Source organism: Lactuca saligna, chromosome 5 (assembly GCF_052625555.1).
Source record: "Lactuca saligna cultivar CGN05327 chromosome 5, ASM5262555v1, whole genome shotgun sequence".
In the NCBI taxonomy this organism is placed as follows: domain Eukaryota; kingdom Viridiplantae; phylum Streptophyta; class Magnoliopsida; order Asterales; family Asteraceae; genus Lactuca; species Lactuca saligna.
The window spans coordinates 234,251,575-234,263,141 of record NC_136421.1 but is presented as its reverse complement, the minus strand read 5'-3'; the positions used below and the strand labels follow the sequence as shown (position 1 = coordinate 234,263,141).

General features: G+C 32.5%; 2 protein-coding genes across 2 annotated transcripts; one reads left to right on the top strand and one right to left on the bottom strand.

Moving 5' to 3' along the window:
• Window positions 1-804: 804 nt before the first annotated feature.
• Window positions 805-2,682, top strand: LOC145046384 (uncharacterized). The gene is made up of 2 exons (XM_078994673.1): window positions 805-2,166; window positions 2,248-2,682. The coding sequence occupies exons 1-2, from the start codon at window positions 805-807 to the stop codon at window positions 2,680-2,682; spliced, it is 1,797 nt and encodes a 598-aa protein (XP_078850799.1).
• A 1,718-nt stretch (window positions 2,683-4,400) lies between these two features.
• Window positions 4,401-5,864, bottom strand: LOC145046336 (uncharacterized). Its single transcript, XM_078994619.1, has 4 exons — window positions 5,456-5,864; window positions 4,965-5,183; window positions 4,789-4,814; window positions 4,401-4,693 (listed from the first exon to the last, which is right to left on the bottom strand). Exons 1-4 carry the CDS (start codon window positions 5,798-5,800, stop codon window positions 4,486-4,488), a joined length of 798 nt encoding a protein of 265 aa, XP_078850745.1. The 5' UTR covers window positions 5,801-5,864; the 3' UTR covers window positions 4,401-4,485.
• Window positions 5,865-11,567: the final 5,703 nt, after the last annotated feature.

Genomic DNA, 11,567 nt, shown 5'->3' with positions numbered 1-11,567 from the left:
TAAGTTTCATGTTCAAATATGAGATCATATAAAAATGAAAATATTATACTGCAAAAATTATAATTTTCCCTTTTTGTTTCAAAAAGACAAACAAAAATAGATTTTCACATGTTTAATAAAAATATCATGTAAATATTATTAACTAATGTAGGTTCTTAGAGTTCTTAATCTTTTGTGGTTTTCATTTGAACCACTCCCTATATATATATATATATATATATATATATATATATATATATATATATATATATATATATATATATATATATATATATATATATATATAATCTACTAATTTTTTTTATTATTATTAAGATTTTAAGATTTATTTTATCAAATAAGTAGAAAAAAAAAAAGATAATTTGATTTTTTATCACCATGACCATGAGGTTTAAATCTTATAAATTAAATATCTTCTTCGTGTAAAGAAAAAACCCATCATATATTTGTCCTTTGACCAAATATCTCGATGCATGTTACCCATCGTAAATTATTTTTGGCTGACGTGGTAATAAGCAGCTGTCATCTACGGAAGTGCCAAAAAAATTGGGACGCAAAGAAATTTCGTGAAACATCAAGGGTAATTTAGTCATCTAACTCTGCCCTGTCTACAATCGTTGCACCTTGCTAAAGACAAATCTTCGTATCATCATCCTCAATCATCGCCCATTTTACTGCTCTCTTGCACCTCACCATCCTTCCACCAATGCAACCAAACCCCACAACCACCACCACCGGGAAACAACCAATGTAATCCGCTTAACCACACCACCTACCACCACATTGCTTTCTGACGACAACACCATGAAGATCTCATCCAAATCCATCTTGAGTCCAGGTCGAGCTGGGGTAGCTCGAGACCCACCAAACTCCCTCTCAACCTCGCTCAGTCGTAGGCTCAGAAACAGTGGCAGCATCAAGGGCGGCGCGTCGCCGGCGATGTTCCCCACCACCGCCAAAAAGAGAGGCAGTTTCGAGAACCCGGAACCCTCTTCACCTAAAGTCACCTGCATTGGTCAAGTTAGGGTGAAGAGCAAGAAGAAACAAGCGAAAAAGCTCAGAACATTATCAAGAAGACACAGCGCCGGCGAGGTTAGTTTCAGAAACTTAGAACACCCCCTCAACGGTTTTGCTTCAAAAACTCAAAATCTCAATGAAAGTTTAAATCTTGGCTCAAATGCTACTCATCAAAATCAAAATCAAGAATATTCGCCGCCGCAGAGGAGTTGGGTTCATTTTCCGGTGACAATTTGTGACGCTTTAAGAGCACTTGGATCGGAGTTCAGCTGCTTGTTTCCTTGCCGGAAAGACGAGAAGACGGTGTCGACACAAGAGGGTAACCGTCAAGGTTGTGCAGTGTTTGCACGGTGGCTGGTAGCAGTGCAGGACGGAGATGGAGGTGGTCAGAGAGACATCGAATTGGTTGTCGGAGAAGAAGAAGAAGAAGAAGAAGACGACGACGAAGAAATCGTTGTTAAGAAATCAAGACGACATGTGTTTGAAGATCTGGAGATTATAAACGACAGGATCGAAGGCCATAAAGACGAAGCAAGAGTAAGCATTTGCGTTCCACCAAAAAATGCTTTGTTGTTGATGAGATGCAGATCTGACCCCATGAAACTCGAAGCTCTCACACATCGATCTTGGGAACCAACTGTTGCTAAAAATGAAGAAGACGATGAAGAACTTGTTGACCATGACCATCAAATTGAACAAGATTTAAAGGATATTCAGCAAGTCATGATTTTGGATCAAGAACAAAAAACTGTACAACTCGATGAAGCTATTCAACATCAAGAACAAGAAAATGTACAACAAGACAAACCAATTCAAGATCAAGAACTTGACGTTGTACAGCAAGTTGAAACTATTCAAGATCAAGAATATGAAAATGTACAACAAGATGAAGCTAATCGAGATCAAGAACATGAAAATGTACAACACACTGAAGTGGGTCAAGATCAAGAAGAAGAAAGTATGTGTCTTGAATTTTTGTTTGAAGAAAATGTGAATCAAGATTTTGAGATTCAAGAACATGAAGTTGATTCTGGCATGGAAGAAGCTCAAGAAGAGGTTTCAACAATGGTTATGACTGAAGTTCCAGAGATCTCTGCAAACCTTGAGGAAGAAATGGTCAGCAATGAAGTTTTAGAGAGAGAAAGTGAGGTGAAAGAGGAGAGAGAAAGTGAGATGGTGTTGCCGGATTGTTTGTTAATGATGATGTATGAGCCCAAGTTATCAATGGAGGTTTCAAAGGAAACATGGGTTTGTAGTACAGATTTCATCAGACGAAACTCCAATAAAAGAAAACCTCCACCGCCGCCGCCGCCGGTGGTCAAAGCGGATGGCAAAGATGAATCGAGGGTTTGTTCTGCTGCTAATGCTATTGCCACCATAAACAATGTGATGAGGGTGGCCGACGGAGGACGCCAATCGTCGTTACAGCAGCCGGCGCGGTCATCTTGTTCATTACCGGCACCGCCGTCGATGGCGACGATGTTAGAGCAGAAACTGGCGGATGCGATGGGGTACGAACCGTTTGTGCTGACAAGGTGCAAGTCGGAGCCGATGAAAACGGCGGCGGCTAAGCTACTACCGGAGAGTTGTGTTTGGGAAAACAGGAAGTTGGAGCGGCTGAGCCGGGGTACATTTGGTGTCGACGCGGCTGGGTTAGGGTTTTGAGTTAGTGCTTTGCATGCTTGTACATTTTTTTTTCTGATTATTATGTAGTGGTGGTATCGTACAAGTGGGAATGGAAGTAGGAACTTGGATTGTACAAGTATGTTATGCATGCATCCATGATATGTGTGTGTTTACACAATTTTCTTGAATTTCCTTGATTTGTTTACCTGCATTTGTTCATTTGTGAGAACTAGATTTGTTTTGTTCATTTGTTTTTGTGATCGTTGTCATAATTGTGAAATTACTTGAAATCCTGGCTTTCATAAATTTGTCATATCGTATTAATATAAAGTGTCAAGTCCAAATCAGACACTAAATTATTAAATTTATCCTAAATCTAGTTATTAAGTTTTATTAAATTTGTAAAATTTAACTCTAACCTTTTTTTTATGCAAATTGGTATTTATGATCGATGATATAGCAATGATAGCAAGTATCCGTTTTGAACAAAAATAACAAGTTTGGTGTGTTACAAGGTAAACAAAATTTAGTGTTTTTGTTGATACATTTAATGATAAAATTCTAATGCAAGATTCAAAGTTTTTTATTTTTTTTTTATATATATTTTTTTTCATATATATTATATTAAAAATATAAAATATGATATTTTTATGTCTATTTTACTTTTTATTTAAACATGATATCTCTTGCATTTTGACCACCCAAACGACATTGAAGTCAATGTTTGACCGATCCCATTTCTAAAAGTAGTATTCACGATTCATCATTCATCTATATGCCCAAGAAAATCCACAGTTCTACACAAAATAATTCACTCTTCAAAGTCCTTCAAAATTTTATTAAACTTTCATCGTATATCTTTGCTATTAAATTGTTAGCATTTTTTTTTTAATTATATATATATATATATATATATATATATATATATATATATATATATATATATATATATATATATATATATATATATATATATATATATATATATATATATATATATATATATCAAGTTTATATATACACATTAAAAGAATATGATCCTTGACGATCAATGTGATTTGCAATGTAAAGCAAACAAATAATAAAAAAGGGTTAAGCGTCTATTTCAATGGCATTTTACAAGTTAAACAAAGTTTGGTGGCTAAATGAACACAAATTCAATAGTTCAACTGTTCAAATCTAATTTCAATCTCAACCCCAATATAAACAAGTTGAGGGCATAACAATCCTTTCTAGCAGTTTCTAAATGTCATTTAATAAACGTCTCTTTTCGATATCTTCAGTTCTTCACTAGTCCAATATCTTACATTATTACAAAGTTTAGTATTCTTTTTGCAACCTTCTAAAAAATATTATAATTCTACTGTTTTTAAATCATATTTGACATATTAACAATAAAACTTTAAATATGAACAAAATAATAGATGCAACTAATTTGATCCGTTAAAAAAGTAGAGATAGATGTAAGAAATAACAAATATTTGAATTTATTTGTGTATTATACAATTATACATTCATTTATTTCCGTTGTAGCATTATGCTTCTATATTCTTTTTTCTCGTTATAGCATGATTCCTTAGAAGATTCACCCAATTATAACATTATGCTTTCATTTTAATTTTCTTATTAAGACATTCTACTTTTGAAAAATCTATATAAAAGTCGCTTGGATTCTAATAACATTGCTTATAATTAGACGAATTCTTCTAAGTACAATGCTATGGTAAAAAAGAAAAGAATATATGATGCTACCAACGTTGTCAAAATTAATGATTAATGATATATAATAATGAAAAATATGGTATACACAGAAACTACAAACAAACTTCAAATACTATTATCTCACTGTTGCCTGCTTTGATCTTCATCATTTATGTTTGTTTCCGTCTGATTGGAGTTTGATTGTGTTTCTTCCTTGTTCTGAATTTTTTCACTTGGAGAATCTCCCATTATTGAGTTGAGACCGAGTTGACCCGAGTAGAGTATTAACCCTACTGCGTTGATGCCAAAAACAAATGTGGCAAGGTAGCATATACCATTTATAATAGTCCTACATGCATCAAATACAAACATCTTTTTAGCATTTTAATCTTCTTGAAACTTAAGTCATGGGAAGAGGAGATGGATGAACAATTGTATGTTTACCTTATGGTTATAGTGATTTGTCTGACCTGTAAGGCAAAAACTTTTGTTATGATAATTTGAGCAGAAAGATGACAAACAAATGTAAAATTACAAAAAGAAATTGAGTAGCAATCAGATTTCCCAGTTAAACAATACTAGAATTATGATTTATGAAGCAGTGAAGGATTGATTCATACCGAAAAATTATCAGAAATGGTTTGACGATTCAGAGAAGCTTCAATGGTGGTGGTGAATTTATAAAGAATAATTGCAATAATTCCGGCAGATAAACCTCCCAGCAACGCCTGAAGAGGCGACGGAGGAGCATTTGCCTCAACCGGCGTCATTGCTTTTAAACTCTCAAGTGCCTCCTCCTTCAAAGTCTTTTTAGTTTCTACTCCTGTAGACCTAAATTTCTAATCCATAGATAAAATTCTCAATTCAATCATTGTTAATACTCGCATATAACTTCTATAGGTTCAATTGCGCATCTTAATTAGGGTTTACACAAATCCAACCCCTGTGATACCACTAATACAAGAGCTAGATGCTAAATTGTGACGATAAGTTGAGAACGCATTCAAGTGTGTGTGTTTGTGTGTGTGTGTGTGTGTGTGTGTGAGAGAGAGAGAGAGAGAGAGAGAGAGAGAGAGAGAGAGAGAGAGAGAGAGAGAGAGAGAGTATGAACCAGTTCTTTGGCGCGCTTTGCACGGCGACGGAGGGAGCGAAAGAGGAAGATGGAGACGGCGCCGGTGAGGAGAACGCTGGTGGCGACTTGGAGAGTGGTAGGGTCATCGTCGGTGGAGATAAATGACGGTATAGAGAAGGGGAGTTCGATGGGTCCTTCTTCAGGCGAGGCCGCATCGGGGAGTTGAGCTAGCAATGGGGCAAGAGGCCTGGTCGAATATTGTTGTGAAAGAGAGTAGGGTTTGTTAGGTACTCTGACGAAACGGCTATTCGGAAGGAGGGAGAAAGAAGGGAGGAGAACGGCGGATGAGGAGGAGAGGAGGAGGTGGGGTGCGGAATGCAACATCGGTGGTTCCGGTGGTGTTTGATTGAAGCGCGATATCTGAATTTGGATAGATTAATAAAATAATAAACGTATAACGTATTTGCCAATACTTTTATAAAATAAAAGTTTGTATATTTGACAAAAAAAAAAAAAAAAAAAAAATACAAAACACATCAGGTAACAAGTAATTTGTGTATGATAGTATTTATAAGAAAAAAAAGTATTTAATAAAATATCTTATTTCAAAGCCAACTATATCTATAAGAAAATCAATTAAAAACGTTTAAGCTTCATTTTTTAGTCAATTAAGTCATAAATAAAAAGCCTTTATATTTATTTTTGATCATTTTACCTGAACAACAGTTCGTCTAACTTTTAAAAACTACATTTTTAATCAAGATTCTAAAATTTATTATAATCTTGATCAAAAATTTATCATAAATTTGGTCTAAGTTTACATTTTTGGCATAAATTTTAAATTTTATTATAAATTTGATCCGAAACTTAAACTTTTGTTTCAAATACATTTTTTTTTGCTTTACAAAACCATATTTATTTAAAGAAACATAATTTCACATAAAAATACTTCCTTTTTCTATATAATTTCTGAAAAAAAAAACATTTTGTATGCGAAAATAAGTGTTTATAAAATTAGGTATTTATTAAGTATATATATATATATATATAAAATCATGTTCGCATATATTTTTATAAACTATAATTGTTTGTATATATGTTTATAAAATATGTGTTATATATATATATATATATATATATATATATATATATATATATATATATATATATATATATGTATGTATGTATATTGTAAAAAGGTGTTTGTATACAAATACATTTATTATAAAATAGATGTTTGTATATATATATTTTATTAATTATGTGTGTGCATATATTTTTTTTATTAAAAAAATACTGATTTGTATATATATATATATATATATATATATATATATATATACACACACACACACTTAATAAATACCTAATTTTATAAATACGTAGTTCGTATACAAAAATATTTTTAAAAAATTATATTGAAAAAAGAAGGTTTTTTATATAAAAATATGTTGATTTGTATAAATGTGATTTTATAAAGCAAAAAAACATATTTGTTTTTTTTTTTTTTTTGAAAAAAACGATGCGAAAAAACTAAATCTAGGATAAATTTGTAATAAAATTTTGAAATTTAGTCCAAAAATATAAATTTTGGACTAAATTCATAATAAAATTTAGAATCCAAGCCAAAATGTAAAATTTTGAACAAATTTTTAATCCAATTTAAAATCTGGACCAAAAGTATAATTTTTGAAAGTTGGATAACCTGTTAATCAGGTAAAAGGGCAAAATGAATACAATTTCCGGTTTTGGGACTTAATTAACTAAAATAAAATAAAGAGTAAATCGATTATGAAGCATAAACTTAAGGATTTATCTGTAGATTTTCTCACATATTTTTTGATCAAAACATCAATTTCCTATCGTAAAATGACAGTTAACTTTGTTAAAAGAGGTTTCTAAAATCCAAAAAACAACATTTTTCTGACAAACCAAAAGGGTAATGATCCGTACACAATACTTTTTAGCCAAACACAACAAATTATGCTTTATATAATTGTATAGTAGAATCATCTAAAACATAAATTGTTATGTATGGCTAAAAATTATTGTATACAAATCACTACCCAAAGCAAAATCCCAAATTATATGTATTCATTTCAAGAGTTTATTGTTGGTGATTTGTTATCATTAATGTTATTTAAGTGTAATAGGATTAATTTGTTGACCAAAAATGATATTGATAGGTATTAAACAAGTAAGGGAGGTGTGGAGTGCACACTTGTTTAAGTTTGATCAAGTTTTTAAAGTACACTGTCATTTAGGGGTGAAGCCCTGAATGAATGGAGTTCTGGGGGCAGCGCCCCTGGGAGTAGGGTCCAAGGGCAGTACCCCTAATAGGGGTCAAGATCATAAAATGCATCAAAAATTCGGTTTTTCAAAGAATTGATCCTTGGTTTGAACATTATCTAAATACCTGTTTTTATGTCACTTTTGGTAGTTTTATGACAGTTAACTGTCATATGAAAATTTTCAGACTCATAAATCAGTTTTTGGTCTCATTTTTCTGGTACATTCGAAGTTCATAACAATTAAATTATATGTTCTTGCTCTCGTATTCTGAGTGTATTCCGAGTCTTATTCGATTAAAGATTGGGAGTACCACCCAAATACTTTAATTTGGAAGTGATATCATAATTCTCAGAATTTATAAGCCTTTCTATACCCTAAATTTCTAACAAATATTAAAGTATTTCTGTGATCATGGCAAGTGACGATTATGTTAAGGAAATAACATGCAAGTTTGATAAATTTGTGAAGTTTGAAGGCCAAGACTTTCATAGATGGCAGAAGAAGATGAAGTTCCTCCTGAACACTCTAAAAGTGGTGTATGTTCTGAGTATACCCATGCCAAAATTTGCTGAGGATGAAACTTTGGAGGCAACAAGGAAGAGATCTAAGTGGGACAATGATGACTACATCTGTCGTGGTCATATTCTCAATGGTATGTCTGACTCTTTTTTTGATATCTATCAAAATATCGAATGTGCAAAAGAAATGTGGGATTCTCTTGAATACAAGTACATAATTGACAATGCTTCTAGTAAAAAGTTTATGGTTGGTAACTTTATGGGTTACAAGATGGTTGACTATGGACCTATTATGGAACAATTCCATGAAATGTTAACGATCATGGGATAGTTTGGTCTACATAGTCTAAAAATTGATGAAGCCATTTTTGTGGCTGTGATTATTGACAAACTGCTCCCTTCCTGGATGGATTTAAACACAATATGAAATATAACAAAGATGAATTGACTTTGACTCAACTTGGAAGCCATTTATGGATTAAAGAGACTTTAAGGACTCAAGAACTTAATAACAATCCCAGAGGAAAGAACCAAGTTGGTTCCTCTTCTTTGAACATGGTGGATGGAGATGGATCAAAGAATCAAAAGAAGTCTAATGGAAAAAGGAAGTTTAAAGAAAAGGATGACAAGTCTTCCAACAAGAAGGCTAAAGTGGTTTATTGGAATTTTAACAAACCGGTTCACTTCAAGAAAGATTGTTGTTTTCATAAAGTGAACAAGGATGGTACTGGACCAAGTGGATCCAAGGATCCAGAAAAGCAAAAAGGTCAGATTTTTTTGTTTTCATGCAGATTTCTAAATATATTCAGACTTATATTTTTGTGATTTCTAAAGCATTTTATGTGAAAGATGATAATGTTGTATGGTGGGTTGATTCGGGAGCAACAAGTCATGTTTGCAAAGATCTACATTGGTTTAAGGACTTTCAACCAATTGAAGATGGATCTGTTGTGAAGATGAGAAATGTTGCAACTGAACCAATCAAGAGCGTATGATATATTTTACTTACTTTTACTTCTGGGAAATGTTTGTGTTTGAACAATGTTCTATATGTTCTAGGTATTCGTAAGAATCTCGTGTTTGAAATTGTATTAAATAATTATGGTTACAAAAAAGTGTTAGAAAGTGACAAGTATATCTTGTCAATACATGGTTCTTTTATGGGTTTTGGATATGTATGTAATGGAATGATTAGGTTAAATATTAATTATCCTTCTATTGATAATTCGGTTTGCATGTCGTCCACTAATACCAATAATAATTTTAATAAACCTAAATTATGGCATGGTAGACTAGGACACATTCATTACAAAAGATTAAAAGACATGTCTAAAATGAGTTTAATTCTTGCTTTTTATATACAAAATAATGCAACATATAAAACATGCATGCTAACTAAAATCACCAAACAACCTTTCAAAGATGTTGTTAGGGAAAGCAAGGTGTTGGATCTTATACATAGTGATTTATATGATTTCCATGCAAAACCTTCCTTTGGAAACAACAACTATGTTGTTACTTTTATTGATGATGTATCTAGATATTGTTATGAATATTTGCCACATTCAAAAGGTGAAGCTCTTAATAAATTTAAAATTTATAAGCAACAAGTAGATCTACATAAAAATGAACTAATAAAAGTCTTGCATACTGATAAAGGTGGTGAGTGTTATGATCCAAATTATTTTGAATCAACCAGAATAATACATCAAACCACAACCCCTTATACACCCCAACAAAATGGTGTAGTTGAAAGGAAGAATAGGACTTTGAAAGAAATGGTTAATTCCATGTTGTCCTATTCTGGATTAAGTGAAGGGTTTGGGGGTGAGGCAATGTTAATTGCATGTTACAACTTGAACATAACTCTAAATAAAAAGAGTAAGAATACTACTTATGAACTTCGGTGTAAAAAGGTACCAAATTTGAGTTATTTCAAAGTTTGGGGTTGTAGAGCATTTATAAGACTCACTGAACCCAAAAGGAAAACATTGGGTGAAAGAGTTGTAGATTGTATCTTCATTGGATATGATGACTATTCCAAAGCATATAGATTCTATGTTTTAGAATCTAATAACTCTGTGTCTATAAACACTGTGATAGAGTCAAGAGATGTTATCTTTGATGAAGAAAGATTTACATCTATACTGTAACGCTCGTAGATCCGGGCTAGTCAATTTAGAGACAATAAGCATCAAAAATGACTTTTTTTATGGAATATTATTTAGAAGGATTAATCTTAACCAAGTTGTAGTATATGTCACAAGGTTTCCGTGCATACAAAAAACGCCAAAATCCGAGTTATAACGAAGAAGTTATGACCTGTCGAAGTTTCACGACAGAACCGGCACGACCCAGCGCGACGTAAATAGTGAACTTAAGGTAGATAGATATCTATCCTTAGTGATCTAAACAAGAGTTGAAGATTTATTCGATAGTATTCGAACGATAAAAAGACAGGAGGGAACGGAGTTCAGATGAAGGAGTTATGAATTTCGAATGGAGTTTTCCTATCCCGGCCTACTATAGATAATATATAAGTAATATACTTATAATATATTAAAAATAAAGTCAAAATTAGCCAATTGAGTCTAAACGAGAGTTGTAGAGCATAATCTCACCTTCGCGTCGATATAAAGAACGTCGAAAACGGAGTTCATATTCGAAAGTTATGAATTTCTGAAGTTCGTGGTGCGAAACCCCAAAACTGTCAGCGAGAAGAAAAGAGTTTCCGAGCCAAAGCTCTGCCCGCGAGAAACTAAGTGTGTGAAGTGATCCCGGTTTCACCGAAGAATACTACTTCTACAAGTCGTAGTGCTGTCCGATCATCTTCTGATCAAGTGAGTGTATAGTCACTTTCATCTTACACATAGATATGAAGTATTTTATAAAATACGTGCTATGTGTATATATATTGTTGTTTATACGTGTGAGTGTGTGGTCACTTTCTTCTAACACATAAATATTAAGTATTTGCTATGAAATACGTGCTATGTGTATAATATAAAGTTGTTTATATGCGTGGGTGTATATTCCCTCTAATAAACACGATTTTAATATAAGTATTGTTTGAATGTATTAAGTATATGTTTGGTGTGAGTGTATAGTTACTTTCTTCTAACACATATATATTAAGTATTTGCTATGAAATACGTGCTATGTGTTTATACATTGTTGTTTATTTGAGATGAGTGTGGAGTGGATGTTTTATATAGGTGTTAAATGAGTTAATATGTATATGTATTTTGTATCTACAAATATGTTGGGTAGGACATGGGTAGATGGGATAGTTGGTGTAGGATAAAAGATGAGTTGGATAATAAGATCAAAAGGTTAGATTT